Source organism: Lytechinus variegatus, chromosome 3 (assembly GCF_018143015.1).
Source record: "Lytechinus variegatus isolate NC3 chromosome 3, Lvar_3.0, whole genome shotgun sequence".
Taxonomy (NCBI): domain Eukaryota; kingdom Metazoa; phylum Echinodermata; class Echinoidea; order Temnopleuroida; family Toxopneustidae; genus Lytechinus; species Lytechinus variegatus.
The window spans coordinates 65,552,848-65,571,546 of record NC_054742.1 but is presented as its reverse complement, the minus strand read 5'-3'; the positions used below and the strand labels follow the sequence as shown (position 1 = coordinate 65,571,546).

The following is an 18,699-nucleotide window of genomic DNA, read 5'->3' as shown; positions in this document are numbered from 1 at the left end:
TTATCACTTCTGCTGAAAAAATAAAAAATAATGAAAATATTACTTGTAATAAAAAGATAAATTGGCATAAATGATGACAAGATGCATAACAGATTGATATAAGGGAGAGAAAGAAGAGGTAGAGGGGGGAGGGGTTTGAAAGGAGGATGGAACAATACAAATTCAAATGGAGAGAAAGATGGTGAGGAGAAAGAAGATAAGAGACAAGGAAAAAATAGAAAAATAAAAAATGAATAGAAAAAAAGAGGAAAGAATGAAAAGCAAGATTGGAAGAAGGAAAAGAACAATACGGGAAAAAAATCATTACGGAACTGAAAGTTGGAGAGAAAAATAAGAAAAAGAAACAAAGAAGTGGCAGTGAAAATGAAAAGGAGGATAAAAAGAAGTTGCTCATAATTAATATACATTCCAAAGTTTACTTGAGTGCTTCAACAAAAAGCAAAATTACAATGGGATGAGAGTATTGTGTGATGTCTTATTTATTTTCATTAGACAGTTTAAAAGAAAAGGAAAGACATGTCCCTAAATACACATATGCCCTTGACAATGATATGAATATAGTAGTTTTATTATGAAATACACATAGCTGTCTTCGTACAATTCACAAAAAAACTTACGAAAAAGACACATTCTTTTCAAATGTCAAGAAAGGAATTTGTACCAAATTATTTATTGATAGTTCCCAAATGTAGTTTTGTTGACATACATGTATTTGATCATACTTTGTGCTATTTACTTTATAAGAAATATTGTTCACCAAACTGAACATTGAACAAAACAAGTGTGATTTACAGGTAGTGTATTAGAATTGAACGATGCACATTTTTACATCAGCAAAACAAAACCTGTAATTAATAACCCTGCTTTACTAGTGATGTTTAAGAAAAAATATAGTGTTGAGATAAATATTTTACACTTATCATAACACCTTTCAAAGAGACATTAAGATCAAGGCATTTATAACATACATATATACATAAATACATACATGAATAACCGTACATCCCTGTTAGTCAACATATTAACCCTCAACACAAACAGATACCCAAATAATAATTAAACATATTAAAATACTCAATTTTTTGTTAGATTGCACATTTGAGAAGACATTAATGACATAAAGATAATTGGATTGAATACAAGCAAGAAAGGATATTTTTTCAACCATTGCACCAATACGAAAATATTAAGCTTTGTTAAATGTTGTATGACATGAACAACTTTGTTGCAACAAGTGTTGCGTGGTTAATTGTTCCACTTATGAACTTGAAAAAAAATTTGCACCTCTTGTAAGACTGTGAGCTTATTAATTCCTACAAGGCTCAATTTAACTTTTGATGCAATGAGATAGAGATGGTGGTGAGTTTTTTTTACCTGCTAAGAAAGCAAGAATGCTTGTAAGCAAGCAACCAGGAGACTGATGGCATTTGGTCCTCTTCGAGGGACCTAGTGATGAGGATAAAAGACTGATCGAAGGTCACTAGTGCACCAAGTGAGAATCGAACCCGGGTCACTGGATTGCGAAACCATCGCTTGACCAACTGAACTTTCACACAATAGAAGTATCACTTTCCAGTTATGGCAAATAGTATTCAAACTAGACTGCCCATATTCTGAACATGGGTTTACATTAAAACCTGGTTTAAATTTGTTATTTAACTATGATGAGCCAATTGGAACACAAATCTCTATTAGTACATGTTCAATTTACTAACTCTTATGGCGCTCAAATCATTTATAACTGTTTCAGAATGATTACTGAATTATTATCTTCATTATGAAAGCAAAGTGAAACAAAATAATAAATATCAGAAATTTACAACATAGGCAGAATTTTTGAGTTTTTGGCTTCCCATAATTCTAGCACAGGGTTAGACCGTGGTCTGACTTAAACCCGACTTCAGAATACAGGCCTTATATTTGAATATTTGGACTAAGCTTCTATGCCTTCATAGTCGTCTTTCATGACCTATAGAGGCATAAATAAGACTGTTCATTTGATAGATGATGAAAAATCATGACCATGGTATATAATAATTAATGCACACTTACTGTGTATCAGATCATACCTGGCTGATGTATGCATAATATAAATGATCTTGATAATGAAATCTAAGTGCATAATTATATTCATATAGCATTTTTTCATACATGTATAAGCATGTTAAGCTTTAGCACGGCTACCCCGATAAGGTACTCCAGTATTCAAGGAATTTCATCCTACCGGGTCCACAATTACTACACCTGGGTGGAGAGTTGCAAATGTAGATAAATGCCTTGCCAGGGATGCAAAGGCAGCACAGAGATTTGAACCCTGGACCTTGCCTACAGTGCATAATATGAATATTTGCACATCATGGGAAATTTGCAACAGCAGCGGCTGTTTGAAGGCATATTATGAAGTGAGCTTTTTGTTTCACACCTTAATAAAGCATGCTTATATTCATCAAATATACCATAAAATGTGCATTCGAAGAGAAAAAACAAATGATCTCGTTGATTTATCTCAACTACAGCTTCAGCAAAAGCAAATGCACTCAACAAGCTCTATAGCTCACCTGCAAATATTACAGCACTGGTACACCCTAATCCTGAGCATGCACAATGCGTATAATAGTAAAATTGCACTAATGAATTGATTGAATACCCAAATAAATACTGATTCATTTCTTCCCACAGACTGAAATAAAATTCATTGATTCCCTAAACTAGCAGATTAATACTGTATAAGAAAAAAATAACCTCTAATAACCTTTATTAATTTGAGTGACCACAAATAAAAACATCTGAAAATGGCTGAAATCACAAAAACTCCTTGAGTTTCGTACACAGGAAATTCACAAAAAAGCTGAAAAGGCATAAAAAGTACTTAAAATCAGCTTCATACTTGAACTCTCACACCCATGCTCAAAGTGTTAATAAAAAAGAAGAGAAATCAAACCACTCACCATGCTCATTAATAAACCTCCTTTGCCCCCCCCAAAAAAAAATATATAAAAAGAAAAAAAAAGACAAATGAGGTAAACATGTAATCCATTCTTCTTTTATATTTTCATCAATGGTTTAAAACTAATTAAACATACACATTAAAATCATGTGCCCATCAGATGTACATGTATGCTGCACTGAGCTGCACAGGGGCATTATTGCAGTGTCTACAATATCTCCACATGTTGAATAAAATTAAAACCAATTTAGTATCCTTGCCTCTTCTTCGGGATCCTCATCAATTCCTGCCCTTGTATGAAAAACAGCACATACTCAGATTAAGAAGTACCAAACGGGCAGATCCAGGATTTTTTGAAAGGGGGGGCACACTTCTGTTTTAACATCATTTTTACATTACAAATTTTAATCGTGCCTCTCAAAATGGGGGAGGGAAGGGGGCACAGCCAGCCCGTGCCCCCCCCCTCGATCCACCAGTGGTACCAAATATAAAGACTTGATCAGATATCAAACTTATTTCCTGATCAAGAAGCAAGCATACAAAATAATAGAAGAAAATAATCACTGATGTTGTTGGCAAATGTGTGGTTTTCATTCCATTCCAGAGTTTAAGAACTTCTCACAAAACTAAAAAAACAACAACTAAAACTGCAGATTTAGTTTTTTTAAATATTACTTGAAATAAAACATGAAAATAGAAAAAATAGTAAATTACAAAGTAAAATAAACCATGCACTACTCCACACAAATGACGTTTCCTTTGCATCACAAACTCAATGGAGCCCCTGAAATAAGAGTGTAAAAGGGTAGGGCGTAAAAAGTCCATATTGTATATTTGTTCATATCTACACAAAAATTTCACACCAAAGCCAACTTCTGTTGCCTTGAAAAAGTAATTTGAACAGCCATATAAGCACTTTGATTCTATTAATCTGAAAAAAAAAAACTCTCACACAGAACAAATGCTTAGTCATACATGTATCAATTAGAACTTGTACATGAATAAGAAATTGGAGACAAGGAAATGAAAGCAATTGAAACACATCTCTCTTTCAAAAACATTGTTTTGAATTTCAAATAAAGTTTGTCTCATCGCTATCCCATCATCAACCATGCAAGAAAACACTGAACACATACCATCAAGGCACACAGTGGAGTGTTGCATAACATTAGAAAAAGAGTGTCTGTTTTGCTGAAAAGTCAAATTAATATAAATAAGACATTATTAATCTTTTTTACATCAAATCAATAAAACAATGATGAAAAAAATTATTTCATTTTTCCAAGTAAAATGATACAATCAAATAACTTCTGCTGAAATATTTCATCACATCAATAAAAGTCAATGATATTTTCAATATTTTTTATTTATTTCAATATTGTCACTCTGCATGTATGAATCTAAACAAGACTCATAAAAAAATCAAATCTCCTTTGATGAATGGATCATTACGTAGACTTGCATTCTATTTCTATACTTAGTGCTTACATTTTTCTTTTATACAGGATAACATACATACATATGGATTCGACTGAAATTGGAAACAGCGTGTTAACATATATAATGTTTTAAGTTGGTCATATTTATAATCTAGCCTAATTACTTTTAAAATTAAAAAAAAATCCTTTGGCTCAAGGTTTGAGTTGTCATTAAAACAAAGAAACACTATTGGAAAAAAAATATTTGAAGCTGCACAGGTTTCATACAAATGATTTATGAGACAGTTTTAAACTATGAGGGAAGCAATGTTCTTACATGTAACTTTGAAATTTGGGAATCCTCTGAATGAAATAAAAAGACAGTTTTTTCATTTCTAAAATATTTCTTCACTCAAACCAGAAGAATTGACGACAAAAAAAGAAAATAAATGTAAAGGGTAATAGATTATAGATAACCCTTTTTTTATCAAATAAATAATTCAGCAAGAATTTTCATTGTGCAAGCTTGGAATGTATAGAAGCCTTGGCCTCTCTATATTCATCCACTGAATACAATTTCTGAATCAAATTCAAATTGGGCCAATTTCTAACTGATCTACATGTTACATGTAAATGTGAAAAGGTTTTTGAAAATACATTTGAAAAAATACAGGAATGATTGAATTTCAACATGCAATACTGCTTACACCAATGACTATCAGTATGAACATCAGCAAGTTTATATTCATCAACTGAATATACAATGTGAGCAATGGAGCTCTGAGAAGAGTCACTTAGATTTCAAAAAGTTGAAATTTACTACTGATATCTAACTGTGACATTTTTAAATAGTGCTAGTTGAGATATCTTTCCAATCTCATTCCGTGTCCCTAAATCAGGCATGTGACGAAGAATGATCACTATCCTACATACGGAAGCTTTAAAGTGACATCCATTTGATGAGTATGCGACATCAACTTATAAAGAATTATATGTTATCATGCCAAGATACATTATCTTATCAAGTCGATTTATAGATAAATAGTTGAATTTGTACATGACAAGAAATCGCTGCCTTCCTGCACAAAGGCTGGTAGCGCGCACTGTGCGTCGCCTTCCCACACAAAGGCAATTAGCGCGCACTGCATGTCGCCTTCCCACGGAAAGGCCTCAATCGTGCCGTGAACAGTGTGCACTAACGGCCTTTGTGCGGGAAGGCGACAAAATCCTCTTACGCCAAGTGTACTTTTAAAAAGTCAACATGCAGAGATACTGTTGGTAATAACATAACTGTCAATGACAACACTAACTTTTGGCAAAATAATGCATCTCACCATGTCAATGGAAAACACTTTCAAGTTAACTTGGCAAGATCATGCGTCTCACCATTTTCACATGCTAAGGCCATTATTAGGCATGACAAGACAATTTATTTCGCCATCTAGTCAGGTCGATATCACTTTAAAGCTTCCATATTCTAACATTCCCCAAAACACACAAATAATCTTCTGCTATGTTTAATCAGCCTGTTAAACATTAGCAATTTAAAATAACACATGTATGTTGAATTCAATAAAGCAAAACAGAAAATGCTTCCAGCGAAATAAATATTCAAAGAACAGTTCATAATATAGAAATGAGTCACTTCACTACTTAAAAAATCTAATTCCTTCACTGTTTCTATTATAATTACTACTACAACTTCTACTGCTACTAGTACTATATACCATTACTACTACTATTAAAACATAGATTTAGTACAATTTCTTTTTATTATGTGTGCAAAATAGTACCTTAAAATAATAACATCTTAACCTAACTAACTAAAATACTGTGAATGAAATGAGATGGATTTGTGACCTGGCTATCATCATGTGGTTTCGGAAAGTGGAGTCATAATTGAAGGTTGATCCTTCATACGGAAGGCTTCCATGTCTGGCCCATCCAGTAATCCTTGCTGTTAGGGGTAATGGATCAGAACAAGAAATAGGAGAAAATCAGACATTTGGTTGTAAAAACACCATTAGTGCTCAAACAAGTTATAAAAAAATAAATGAAAATAATAATAGAAAAAACCTTAAAGGAGATGGCAGTGAATTTTTGCGTAGTTGCAAAGAATTCATCATCTTATAAGCTTGACATTTGTGATATTACAGTGAATTTTGTCCATACATGTACCAGCATAGTAGAATACCATGACAGGCTTAGATTACAGTCATCAGGATATCAATCTAAAGCAATGCAATACAATGCAAATGCAACCCATTAATGAAATAATAACACTTGTATAATTAGGGTAAATAAGCCTGATATATATATATTTTAATCTGTACGCAAAAAAATCATTTTATTCAGTGCAAAATGATAAAATCTTAGGAATCAGCTGTTTCCATATTGTCATAATTGGTGCATTTTGTAACACCCAAATGCACCAATGACAACTACATTTATACGTTAAGTACATGTACATTTCTGATTCATTTTGAGTGCCCTAACCCCTTTTAGGGTATCTTACTGCACCAAAACCTATTTTACAATTTCCCTCAAAAGGCATCATGCAAAATCTACCAATGTTTCTAAATGGTGCTGTGAATAAAAAAAAATCCAGCGATGAACATTATACGGGTGTTACATGAAAATGAAAAATGAAAATCCATATTTTATTGTTCGAAATAGACATGACACAAAATACTCTGAATATTTGCTCTGCCCAATTGATCATGGGTCCGGCAGCCACTGTGCAGCGCCAGATTGACGAGGCTCTATCCCTTTCATCGTTGAACGCCAAACAGGGTAACAACAACTCCCATCTTTTAATGTCTTTAGGTCTGACGCTGCCAGGGTTTGAACTCCCGACCTCACGGCTGTGAGATGGATGCTCTACCAACAGAGCCAACACACCGGTTTGTACACCAAAGAAGAATGTAAACTTGAATATTCAATTTTTCATTCGCATTTAAGGCCTGCCCTTTTCTTAATTTCAAAGCACCATTTACGGTGAAAGTAAATAAGCTTTTATTTTCCTTCCCATTTTCACACTTATCATTGATTTGTTAATAAAATTATCAATAAACATAACAATGAACACATGATGCATAAATGATAAGAATGATCAATTATCGGGGGGGGGGGGGGGGGGGAGTGGAGAGAGAAACTAAGTACATCCCCTTCATCACCAAATAGAAAACATTACAAAAGCTTCTTTAAGATCGCAAACTAAAAAGAAAATAGAAAACGGTGTTTATGAAATGAAAAAATAAAGAAAACCAAATAATAAAGTACTAAGAAACCATGCATACATACTGGAGCAACTTCCTTTCTATAAAGCTACATGATCACTTATAACTAAAGTTTTCTGTAACACAAATGTTAAAATCAGTTATTTCCAAAATGCATTTAAAATGAGTCAAATAAAATGTTAAAGAATTTGATCTTGCAAATGAAAATAATTTTGAAATAAGTAAAAGCTGTTAGAAACTGAACAATTGATCAATTGTTAGTGAATAAAAAAATGGACATGCATGAATAAATTTGAGTTTACTGTTTTTCTAGTGCATGGCCAAAAGGGCATCCTCCATGTATGCATGTTCCTGTAATGATAGGAAAGGAACAAGGAAGGATCAGAGGAGACATGAAACCATAGTAGTGGGACTGTATCATGAAGTTCTTCATAAAGTTACATGACCAATGTAACCATGAAGTGCCAAATGAGACAAGATAGTAAGATATTCTATAAACTATGATGATTTACAATTTGAGCATTTCATAATACATGCGCCACCAACATCGATTATCATGAGAGGATTGTTGTTCACTTTTTTTTTCCATTTTTTCATGTGTAGTATGGACATATACTACTGCTGCATTGTTTCAATAATTGTATACTTGTACAGTGTACAGTATCTCCATTCATTTGTATTTTACCAATTTTATTCTTATTTTTCATGATTCCAATCTTGTAAATACATGTATGTCATCATGTTAATTTAATAATAAAAATAGATATAGTGGACGCTGTCTTCGAGGCCACGAATCACATATTTTCGGCCATATCCTTGGCCACCGGGCCGAATATGCAAATATATGGGAAGTTTTCTCCAGCAACCTTGTGACAGTACTAGTACCACCCTCAACTACATCCCTATTAAAACAAGTGGAGAGCCTCTGGCAGTCTCACCTGCATTACGCGATTCAATATAGCAGCAGTGTTGACTTTGAAATCGACTATGAAATAATTATTCTCAAAAAACACCATTCATATAATAATATAACACTACATTCACTGACCCTAAATGATATTTGACGTTGATCATGTGACCTACGATTCGTTCATAATGATCAGTGATTACCCCTACCTCCATATTTTCATTAACTATATCCATAAACTTTCAAAGTTATGATGGTAATTCAACACATACCTCCAAAATGATCAAAGTTCATTAACCCTAAATGACCTTTGACCTACGTCATGTGGCCTGAAATTGCACAGGATTTTTAGTGATACTTGGTTACTTTTTTGTCCAAGTATCATGAACTAGATCCATAAACTTTCAAAGTTATGATGGCAATTCAACAATTACCCCCACAATGGCCAAAGTTCATTGACTCTAAAATGATCTTTGACCTTTGATGTGACATGAAACTCAAGCAAGATGTTCAGGAATACTTGATTACCCTTATGTCCAAGTTTCATGAACTAGGGCCATATTCTTCATAAGTTATGATGACATTCCAAAAGATTTCGATGTTGATTTCCCAAACATGGTCTAAATTCATTGACCCTAAATGACCTTTGACCTTGGTCATATGACTAAAAAATTCAGGTAGAAAGTTCAGTAATACTTGATTACCCTAATGTCCAATTTTCATGAACTAGGTCCATACATGTATACTTTCAAGATGTCATTTGAAATACTTAAAGGGTCAAGTCCACCCCAGACAATTGTTGATTTGAATCGATAAAAAAAATCAAACCAATATAACGCTGAAAACTTAATCAAAATTGGATGTAAAATAAGAAAGTTATGACATTTTTAAGTTTCGCTTATTTTTCACAAAACAGTTAAATGCACAACTTTTTTTTACTGTTTGAATAATTCAATATTCATTTTTTTTAGATTTGACAATAAGGACCAACTTAACTTAACCATAAACTTTTAAAATAATGGTAATTCCACATTTTCAGGGAGAAATGAAACTTTGTTTCACTTGACAAGGAGAAAATTAGAATATTTCATACAATAATATACAAAAGAAATAGTGAGTGGGATGACGTCATCAGTCTGCCAATTTGCATACTGACCAGGTATTAAGCGAAACTTTAAAATGTCATAACTTTCTTATTTTACATCCGATTTTAATGAATTTTCAGTGTTTTGCTTATTGGATTTTTCTCCTCTTTTCGAAATTATCTATTTGTTGGGGTGGACTCGTCCTTTAACCTGGGTTAAGTTTTCAATGTTGACGCGACCACTGCCATAGGAAAAGCGGCGCCTAGAGTCTTGCTCTGCTATGCAGGCGAGACAAAAAGATTATTAAAACAAAAAATTAGGATGGAGCCCTACCTTGTCTGAGCTACCACGAGACTTGAACTTGCTGAGGAAGGATCTTGAGTTCTTACTTCCATCCTCAAAATGGACCTCGTCCTCGTCGTCTTCATCGATAGCGCAGGAGTCTGCGGCAGGAAGCTCACCCGATGCTGAACTCACCAGCTTCTGGTATTTGTATTCAAGTCTGTAGGGGAAGTATGAACAATATCAAATATTTAATCAAATAATTAAAATTCATTAATTAATCTACATCTGCCGCTCTCTAATCAAATTTTAGTTAGGCATAGAGAAGGAAGAATCCTTGGATGCTACGAGCAAAGCAAATCGAATAGAGGAAGATTTTATTTGATCTTATTCAGTGATTCATATATCATCTTGCATGAATTCTGGGCCTCATCTTGCACAGAATTGACATTCAGATCAATCTTAAGTTGTGATTGATCTTAATTTGTATGGTTAAGAAATGACAATTGTAGATCAATATTCATTTGAATGTGATTTTAATCTATTGCCAATGTTTGTGAGACTGGGGCCCTTATGTAAATATTGATGTTATCAAGCAATTACATGTTTACATTTTTACAATCAAATGTACTTTTGGTAGCCGGGCAAACCCATTAAGTATGCAAATTGGAGCCTGTACATGTGGGACCTCCCTGAAATGACCCACCTCTATTTTTCTAATTCAGTTTACATGAAAAGTTGTAATGCTCTCACATCATCATGGCTGGAACAATCCATGAGCAAGGGCCCATTCCATAAAAAAAAGTCATAACAACAACTTTTCAATAACAGTTTAAAAGCTACTGAAATCCATCAATTTGACTGGTTGATTGTAAAATTGCTATAGAAATGGTGTATTTGTTATTGTAACACGTCTTCATGAAACGAGACCCTGAAGTAAAAATGGAGAAACATGGGAGTCAGACATACAAAAAAAAAGAAAAGAAAATTATTCTTTGGAATTACCATTCTGATATAATTCAAATGTACTCACTTTCTATTTTTCTTCCAGATGCAGACAATCATAGCGCAGAGGAGTATGGCACACCCTACGAAGGCTGCTATGGCCACCTGAGCGTATAAAGGAACTTGGCTGTACCATGGGGGCACTACGCATTCTGTTATCTTGTCTTCGGGTAACGTGATACCACCAACACATTTCCTGCAATTGTAAAAAGATAATGAAATTGTCTCAGAATTATATGACCATCTCTGAACCTCCACACATGCTCGTCCATTTTCCTTTTTTCTATCATTCTTCTAGAAAGGTAAACACTTTATAAACGCTTTTGTTTAGGATTGTTTTCCCTTCTGTATGTAATCTTCTTTGTATGTTGTATCCCTTCCATGTCCGTTATTTACTGGGCTGGGACTAATAAGAGCTATCAGATCTTTGCACCAGTCCATATTTCTTCACGTAACTTGTATAGTTGTTATTTGACGAGTGAAACTAAATTAATTGAATTGAATAGACAGTGTGCATGGACCAGCTGGTTCTAGTAAGCAACGGATTGAAATAAAGAGCAATTTTTCACAAAACAACAAAGAAAAATAACAAATCTAAAAGTGAGGAGGAGAACTATAACTAATTTTGAACTACAGGGGCTTTTGTAATTATTTCAAGAGCTCCTTTTTGTGGAACAGTTATGCGGTAAATACAATTTGGTATTCTGCCATAGGTAGAATTTCTACTAAAATTTATTTTTCTGAATATTCTTGAATATTGTTTGTGGCAGATGCTTGGGCCATTACAAAAGATAGTCACCCCAAACTTAAAATATAAAACATGCCATTTGGAGGATTTTAAAGGCAGTTTTGGCTTTGATAAACAATTATTTCCAACACTGTCAGAGACATGACTGGAACAAAACATTGGGTCACCTACTTTGACCAAGTACATGTACTTACACTGTATCATTCCAAACATATTTGGTGACCTGATGGCCGTGCTTACACTCCTGTTTGATAGCCACTATATCATCATTGGTGCAGACCGGGCAAGCGTACTGACTAGTCCACAGCATGTGGAATGTACATCCATCACAAGTACCTGGCAGGGGATACAAAAACAAACAAATCTTTTATTACCAAAGGATGAAGTAAAGGCTCAGTGGATAAGTCTCCAGACTTTGAACCGTAAGGTCCGGGGTTCAAATCCCACCACAGAGGGAATTATTTGTCTGAGGTGAGGGTTGGACTGGCAATAGCTCTTCTATGGAGGAGTGAAGCTCCCAGGGGTAAATAGCTATATTGCCAGTCCATCAGAGAATGACCAATTCCCTCTTTACTTTAAGAAACCTTGGTCCATTTTTGTTTTCCTTCCTACTTAGAAATCAGAATGACAGATCTCGATAATTTAGTCATTAACTCATCCCTGATCTAGAAAATATCGAGATCATGCGCTGCGCTTGCAGCTTTTTGTTCAGCGGAATCTAATGCACTGACGCATCACGGGAATTCCTAGAAGAGAAAACTCGTTGTCCAGAGGTGCACCTGAGAGATCGCATGACATGTGACGTCAACGATGGAATGATGCACCATTCCATCCCTATGATGCCACAGCCCAGCAAATTTTTATCATGGGCATTTAGTTTTCACCATTATACATGTAGCTGGAATATGTTTGGTCACATGATGCTATTTGGAGCAATAAGTATTTAGGATTTAATTCGACAAAGAAAATGCAATGTGGGCCTTCAGGTCTATTAATTTTTTTCAAACAAAATATGCATGATAAGGACTAAAAATATCTCTTACTCTTTACAATAAATATGTTCATGATATATGCAGCTATGACGCCGCAGTAAAACCAAAAAACAAAAACAAACTACATTTACCTCTACAGTGCTAAAACTTGGGATGTGCAACTTTGTGATAATGGCATGCATTTCAGTAATAGACATGTGACTCAAGGTATTTGGGCTTTTCGCATAAAGGTATAATAAAAAAACACAAAACTGTGGGATAGGACAAACTGTATGCATTATTGACATCAGCATTTGGTAAACTAGTGTAACGAGCTTTTTCTTCACTTTCAATCTCTGAATTAAGTGCAAACTACATGTACCCCAAAATCCCCTAAAATGTGTAAGTTATCACATCTACATGTACATGTATGAATGAAGTGCAATTAACAAGGACCCTACTAGCAGATTTGAAATGATTAGTAAAACGTCTTTTCAGAAGTATTATTTTTTTTTTGTATTTTGATGTTTGTAGTAATGATGGTAATGATATCACATTAAAAAAATGTTCAATAAATAAGATCCATAAAAAATCTGAAATACAAGTAAATTGAAGAAGTGTCATGTCTTATACACTTAATAGGTCTTCAAACATATTTCTGCTCCCCCTCCTTTCTGTATGGGAGTTTATTAAATCAACAAATTAAAGTAAACTTTGTAAGTATAAGATTAACATTCAACAATTTGAGAAAAAAAAACAATGAACAAGCAAATCTTTTGTAAAAACCACAAGTTAATTCAATTTCATTGGATTTTTTTCCACAAAATCATTGCATATTTCACATGCTTATCATTACAGGGAAATGAGATAGAATCTTGACAGTGGGCTGTTACAGCATAAGGTTCCACTTTGCTATATATCACCTACATTAGGCAGAGGCACGTGAAATTGTTGCAGCATCCAATAACATGCACATGTTCACTAAACCATGAATATATTGTATTCATATGGGAACATACATGCACAGCACGCATTACCATTGGATTTGGCCTCATTTATGAGAACAATTACAGCATACGCCTTGCATAACAAAACTATCACCAATGTCACACTTCAACTCTGCTAACACCAAATACCATGCGTGGGGATGTAACGAAAGATGTTTGGCCTCATTTTATGAGAACAGTTACAGCATACACCTTGCAAAACAAAACTTCATAAATTTCACACTTCAACTCTGCTAACACCAAATACCATGCATGGGGATAAGATGTTACCATAAAGTTTGGCCTCATTAATGATAATAACAATTATAAATAGCAAATGCGAAACAAAACTTTCACCAACATGTCAAAACTTCAACTCTGCTAACACCGGGAATGTAACGTAAGACGTTACCATTAAATTTGGCCTCATTTATGATAATATATAGCATATGCCCTGCGAAGCAAAACTTTCCCCACCGTAAAACTGTTGGAACTCCACTAACACCAAACACCATGCATGGGGATGTAACATAAGACTTTACCTGCTTGTGCTACTGTCGTCTCTCTCATATTGTTACTCTCTACGGCTGCACAGAACATTTAACACCACAAAACAAAATCACAGTTTCAAATAAAGTTCATAATAAAGCTCAAAGGTAAATGATGAATTGCAGTGTTGGAAGAAGAGAAAGAGAAGCCAAACCATAAAAAGTGGTCCGGTTCCTTTTTCCTAAAAGGGTTGTTAGTGAGATTTACTAGGCCGTTCAACTTTATATCATATAATAATGTTATTCGAAAGTGTGTGGACCAGAGGGCCTGTTTCATGAAAGAATTGTAACTACAGCTAGAAGTCGATATACAAAGCTAAGCTGGATGATGACTCCCAGTGTACTCTTTCCACGAGTCTGCTTTTAGAACAGATGCGTGCAAATTCCATGCATCTGGACGTTGTCCAATCAGGCGTTCATCGAAACTTAATTATAAAAGCCCACAATTTAACCCATCTACGAATTTCACATGTCTGATTAGTGTTTTGTTCTCATATTTGTGTCGTTTGTACCTAAATAGGATATTGGTCCGATAAAATCTTGTCAATATTTAATGTTATTTTCAAGTCCACACATCAAAGCAGTACATTAGCAAACATGTACGTCTCTAGACAGACGATCATTGTCCTCCCGCTTGGCTTACTATACGGATGACAATTCAATGAAAAATGCCCCTGGAAGAAAGCTTTTAATTAAAAAAGTAGCATGCATATTACAGCTATAGTGTCCCTGACCTCCCAAACATCAGAGAAAAAAAACTGACAGGAAGTCATGCAAACAGTAATAGCACTGGAGATGATTTTTACATTATTGTTATGTGTAATTCCACTCTGAAGTAAGTGCACAAATTATTCACAGAAGTGGAAATTTATACCAACATAGGAATGCATGTTCCAAGTGCATGATTGTGATCCACGTATAGTCAGAAATGTTTAATAATTATGCACAGATTTTTCTTTTAAGCAAGCTGTGCAAATGTGTAAAGGCATGGTCACGGTGATGATTTTTTCTCTCCGCTCCACGACCGCTCCAACAACGCTCGGGCGGTGTGACCATGCCTTTAAATCACAAGTGTAGAACTGCAATTACATCCGATTGTATTTAGGTGGACAAATTAGGTCTGTAAAGTTGTGGTCTTATTCTTCTGTTGATTACCAGTACAATAAGTATATTTTGAGAAGCTGTACAAGTGCTACTTGAAATTATGACAAAGAACATTTTTTTTCCTTTCTTGTCCTCTCCTGGAATACACCATACTAATGAGAATGTGAATGAGAAAAAGAATGTCTGGGCCCTCTAACACAAAGCTTAGCAATGATCATAGAACATTTTTTTATGATTACATTGACTACAATGTACAATTACTCATTTACTCGATTAATCGCTACCTCTGTGTTACAGGACCGAGATCAAGGATCTTACCTATTGGGCAAGCTACAGGCAATTCTATATTGTTTGTTTCTTTTTCGCTGGGATCACAGCGGAGCGTTACGATGGTGGAACGTCCATTCGGGCAAGCTTTGGTTGTCCTGTTCAAAAAGAAAGAATACTCTGACTTATTGACGTTTTGGTATACTTGTGTGTGATGACATGTGCATGGGTTCATATTCTATTGTACATTTATTTTCTTACATGTATATATGTACATGTATCATATTTCTCATTTAAATGCTTCTTCTAAATGTTTCATTGTCCTCCTTTTCTTGTTATAATAGTTTTTGTAGATTAATGCAGAATTTTATGATCTTTTCTTTCATTATAAAGAAAAGAATTAATCTGAATCATATTGAAAAAAAATTGAATTAAAATTTGATTAGGGCTTCGGAATATTGCAAATTAAAAAATATGGCAAAATACCATTCCCTTCGATAATTGTCATATAATGTCAAACAATATTCACATCCCACTTTCTTCTTTGGCGAAAACCGACATACAGTTCATATAAACAACAGCTTCAATAGGTGAGGAACAAAACTGATAGGGTTGATATTTTGACACAAATTTAAGAACTAGACCCATGAATCTCAACAATTTTTTTAAAATCTCATCTAAAATTGAAAAAAGCTAGGTGTAATGACTGATCAAACTCTCAGAAAATTTATTTCCATCTCACTTAAATTTGATTTTAGTTGTTAGTGAAACAGGGCTGTGTGTGATGACTTACTGTGGTGAATGGTAGTAGAATTTGAGATCCTTGAGGCCCTCTTCAGGTTGAAGAATAATGGTATCAGTGATGTCACCAAGGCTATCTCCATCGTTGATTCCAAGTAGGGTATCTCCAAGGCTACAAAGTCATATAACAAATAAAAATGCAAAAAAAGACATAAACTAAATGTATACATGAACAAAGTCACAATTAAGAAAATACATCATATTAACAATAATTTGTCATATTTACATGCTTTTAACAAGGGATTCAAAGCTCTTTACAATGAAATAATATTGGAATTATATCCATGATATAAATTACTTTTTTCATATAGAATTAAGCTTGTATTGAAGCAAATCAAACCAATTACAAAAAAATACATGTATTTTACAAATTATTCAAATGAACATAAAATAACAGAATGAATGTTATCATAAATCTACATGTGATCATGAGACATAAATGGACAGCAATACCATACACTGAATGCCATGTAAAAATGAAAGAGGGGAAAAACCATCCGAGCTGGTTAAATACCATGCATTCCTCATGTGACACATGTATATACTATTAAAGGGGGAGTGAACTATGTGTGGTCTCTCATAACTGTGTGTTATAAATACATAGTCTTAAAATATAGATATCTACTAGTACTACAGTGAATAAATTGAGATTTGTGTATAGAGAAACTAAAATGTTTTGAGAGGAAAAGTGATTGTTTTGCTACTTGGTAACATAATTATTGCAGTATAAATGTATTGAGTACATGTAGTTAATTATTATGTTATCATTCCAGTGGGTCTATATTAGTAGACTACACTAGCATTATGGGTCAGGAAATTGGCCAGGTATGAGTAGTTGGGGGCTCGAGATGGCGAATGGTTCGTAACTGCTTTAATGCACAAACACACTCTAAGAAGAAGTAATTGATGAGATCGTTACCTGATGGGTTTGATGGCGGTCATGTATTTAGAGTCATCGCTACCAGGCATCATCATTGACCGACACACCCAGGAGTTCACCATTGTCCCTTCATCTACAACCTATTAGATGAGTGACAAAATGAAACAAGGCATTAGCAATATTGTGCCCCGCCCACTTGTGAAAATAGAAATAGAAACATTGCGATCTCCTTTGCCACCCAACAGAATTGTATCGAAACCTAATTGTGAAATATCTGGTATGGAATATAATACTAATACCAAAAAATATTTGAGAAGGGCTGTTTCACAAAATGCTACTCCCTTTCACCGTTCCTCTGCACCTACCCCACTCCTTTGATATGAATGACATCATTGCACTGATATTTTACATGTGTGAAGGTTAAATATGTTTACAGGTGCAGTAAAAGATTTGGTTACATAATGATCTTATTTAGATAAAAATAATAAGATAACAGAGTTTTTTAAATTTGGTTGAAAAGTGAGACAGAGTTATGTGTCATAAGAGTGTCTTGGAACTAAACTTTAACGTTAGACCTGGAATGACTTCAGGGGAGCGTTTCATGAAAGGACTTGTCAGACGTTTTATCCGACAAGTCCCATTTTATCCGACAGTTACCATGTGACCTCTGACTGCACCATAACATGTAGGTCCCCTAAGTACATCTACAACCCAAGTTTGGTTTGAAAGTGACTTATGGTTGCAGAGTTATGTGTCATAGGAGAGTCTTGCATGTATACTATAACGTTGACCTCATGATGACCCATGACCTCACCGCGTGACCTCAGAGTGCAGCATAACATGCAGTTCCCCTGAGCACATCTCCAAACCAAGTTTGGTTGATAAGTGTCTTCCAGTTGCAAAATTATCTGTCATAATAATGTTTGTGACGGACAGATGACATTTGGATCCCTTTGTCTCACCTTCACATCTGATGGGTGAGACAAAAAGGTATTTCCGGGGGATGTTTCACAAATATTATATTGTGACTAATGGTCACACTTCATTTCCCATTGCATGCGTTATATAATGCATTGTCGCATTGGTCAGATCTTCTCCTTTTTTTTAAGCAGGTGTTTCTGACTACCATATTGTCATAAGCTGACAGTTCAGTACTCACTTGTCCAATGGCAGAGGAATTGTCCATGCAGGAGGCGAGATTTGATTCTGCTTTGCCACACAGACTGAAGTTGAAGTGATAGTAGAAAGCATTGCCCTCGGTCAGGAAGCTTGCTCCTGACATTACAGATTGTTGCCTGATGGGAGAGAAGAGAAAATCATCAATGATGACTAAATAATTTGACAAGAAATATCAAAATGAAATAAATCAACAGAATGAGAGTGTCAATGCGGAGGACTTTTTAGAAATCGGGGCTCTATTACCAAAAAAGGTTTGATTGCACCGTTTTTGAGAGACATTCAATCTTCGAGGTTAATAAACCTGCAGAAAACTTGAATACAATGCTGTTTTA

The 18,699-nt window shown here is 34.6% G+C and overlaps 1 protein-coding gene across 1 annotated transcript in view; it reads right to left on the bottom strand.

The window, feature by feature from the left end:
* Positions 1–461: 461 nt before the first annotated feature.
* The window catches only part of LOC121411695 (endosome/lysosome-associated apoptosis and autophagy regulator family member 2-like), a 62,891-nt gene continuing 44,653 nt past the window's right edge, over positions 462–18,699 (bottom strand). Inside the window, exons 16-24 of the mRNA XM_041604523.1 lie at positions 18,348–18,483; positions 17,228–17,328; positions 16,301–16,420; positions 15,559–15,665; positions 14,131–14,175; positions 11,826–11,967; positions 10,912–11,079; positions 9,930–10,098; positions 462–6,322 (exon numbers count right to left, since the gene is read on the bottom strand). Of these exons, the coding sequence (XP_041460457.1) occupies positions 6,236–6,322; positions 9,930–10,098; positions 10,912–11,079; positions 11,826–11,967; positions 14,131–14,175; positions 15,559–15,665; positions 16,301–16,420; positions 17,228–17,328; positions 18,348–18,483 (1,075 nt within the window). The 3' untranslated portion in view covers positions 462–6,235. The remainder of the gene's footprint in view (positions 6,323–9,929; positions 10,099–10,911; positions 11,080–11,825; positions 11,968–14,130; positions 14,176–15,558; positions 15,666–16,300; positions 16,421–17,227; positions 17,329–18,347; positions 18,484–18,699) is intronic.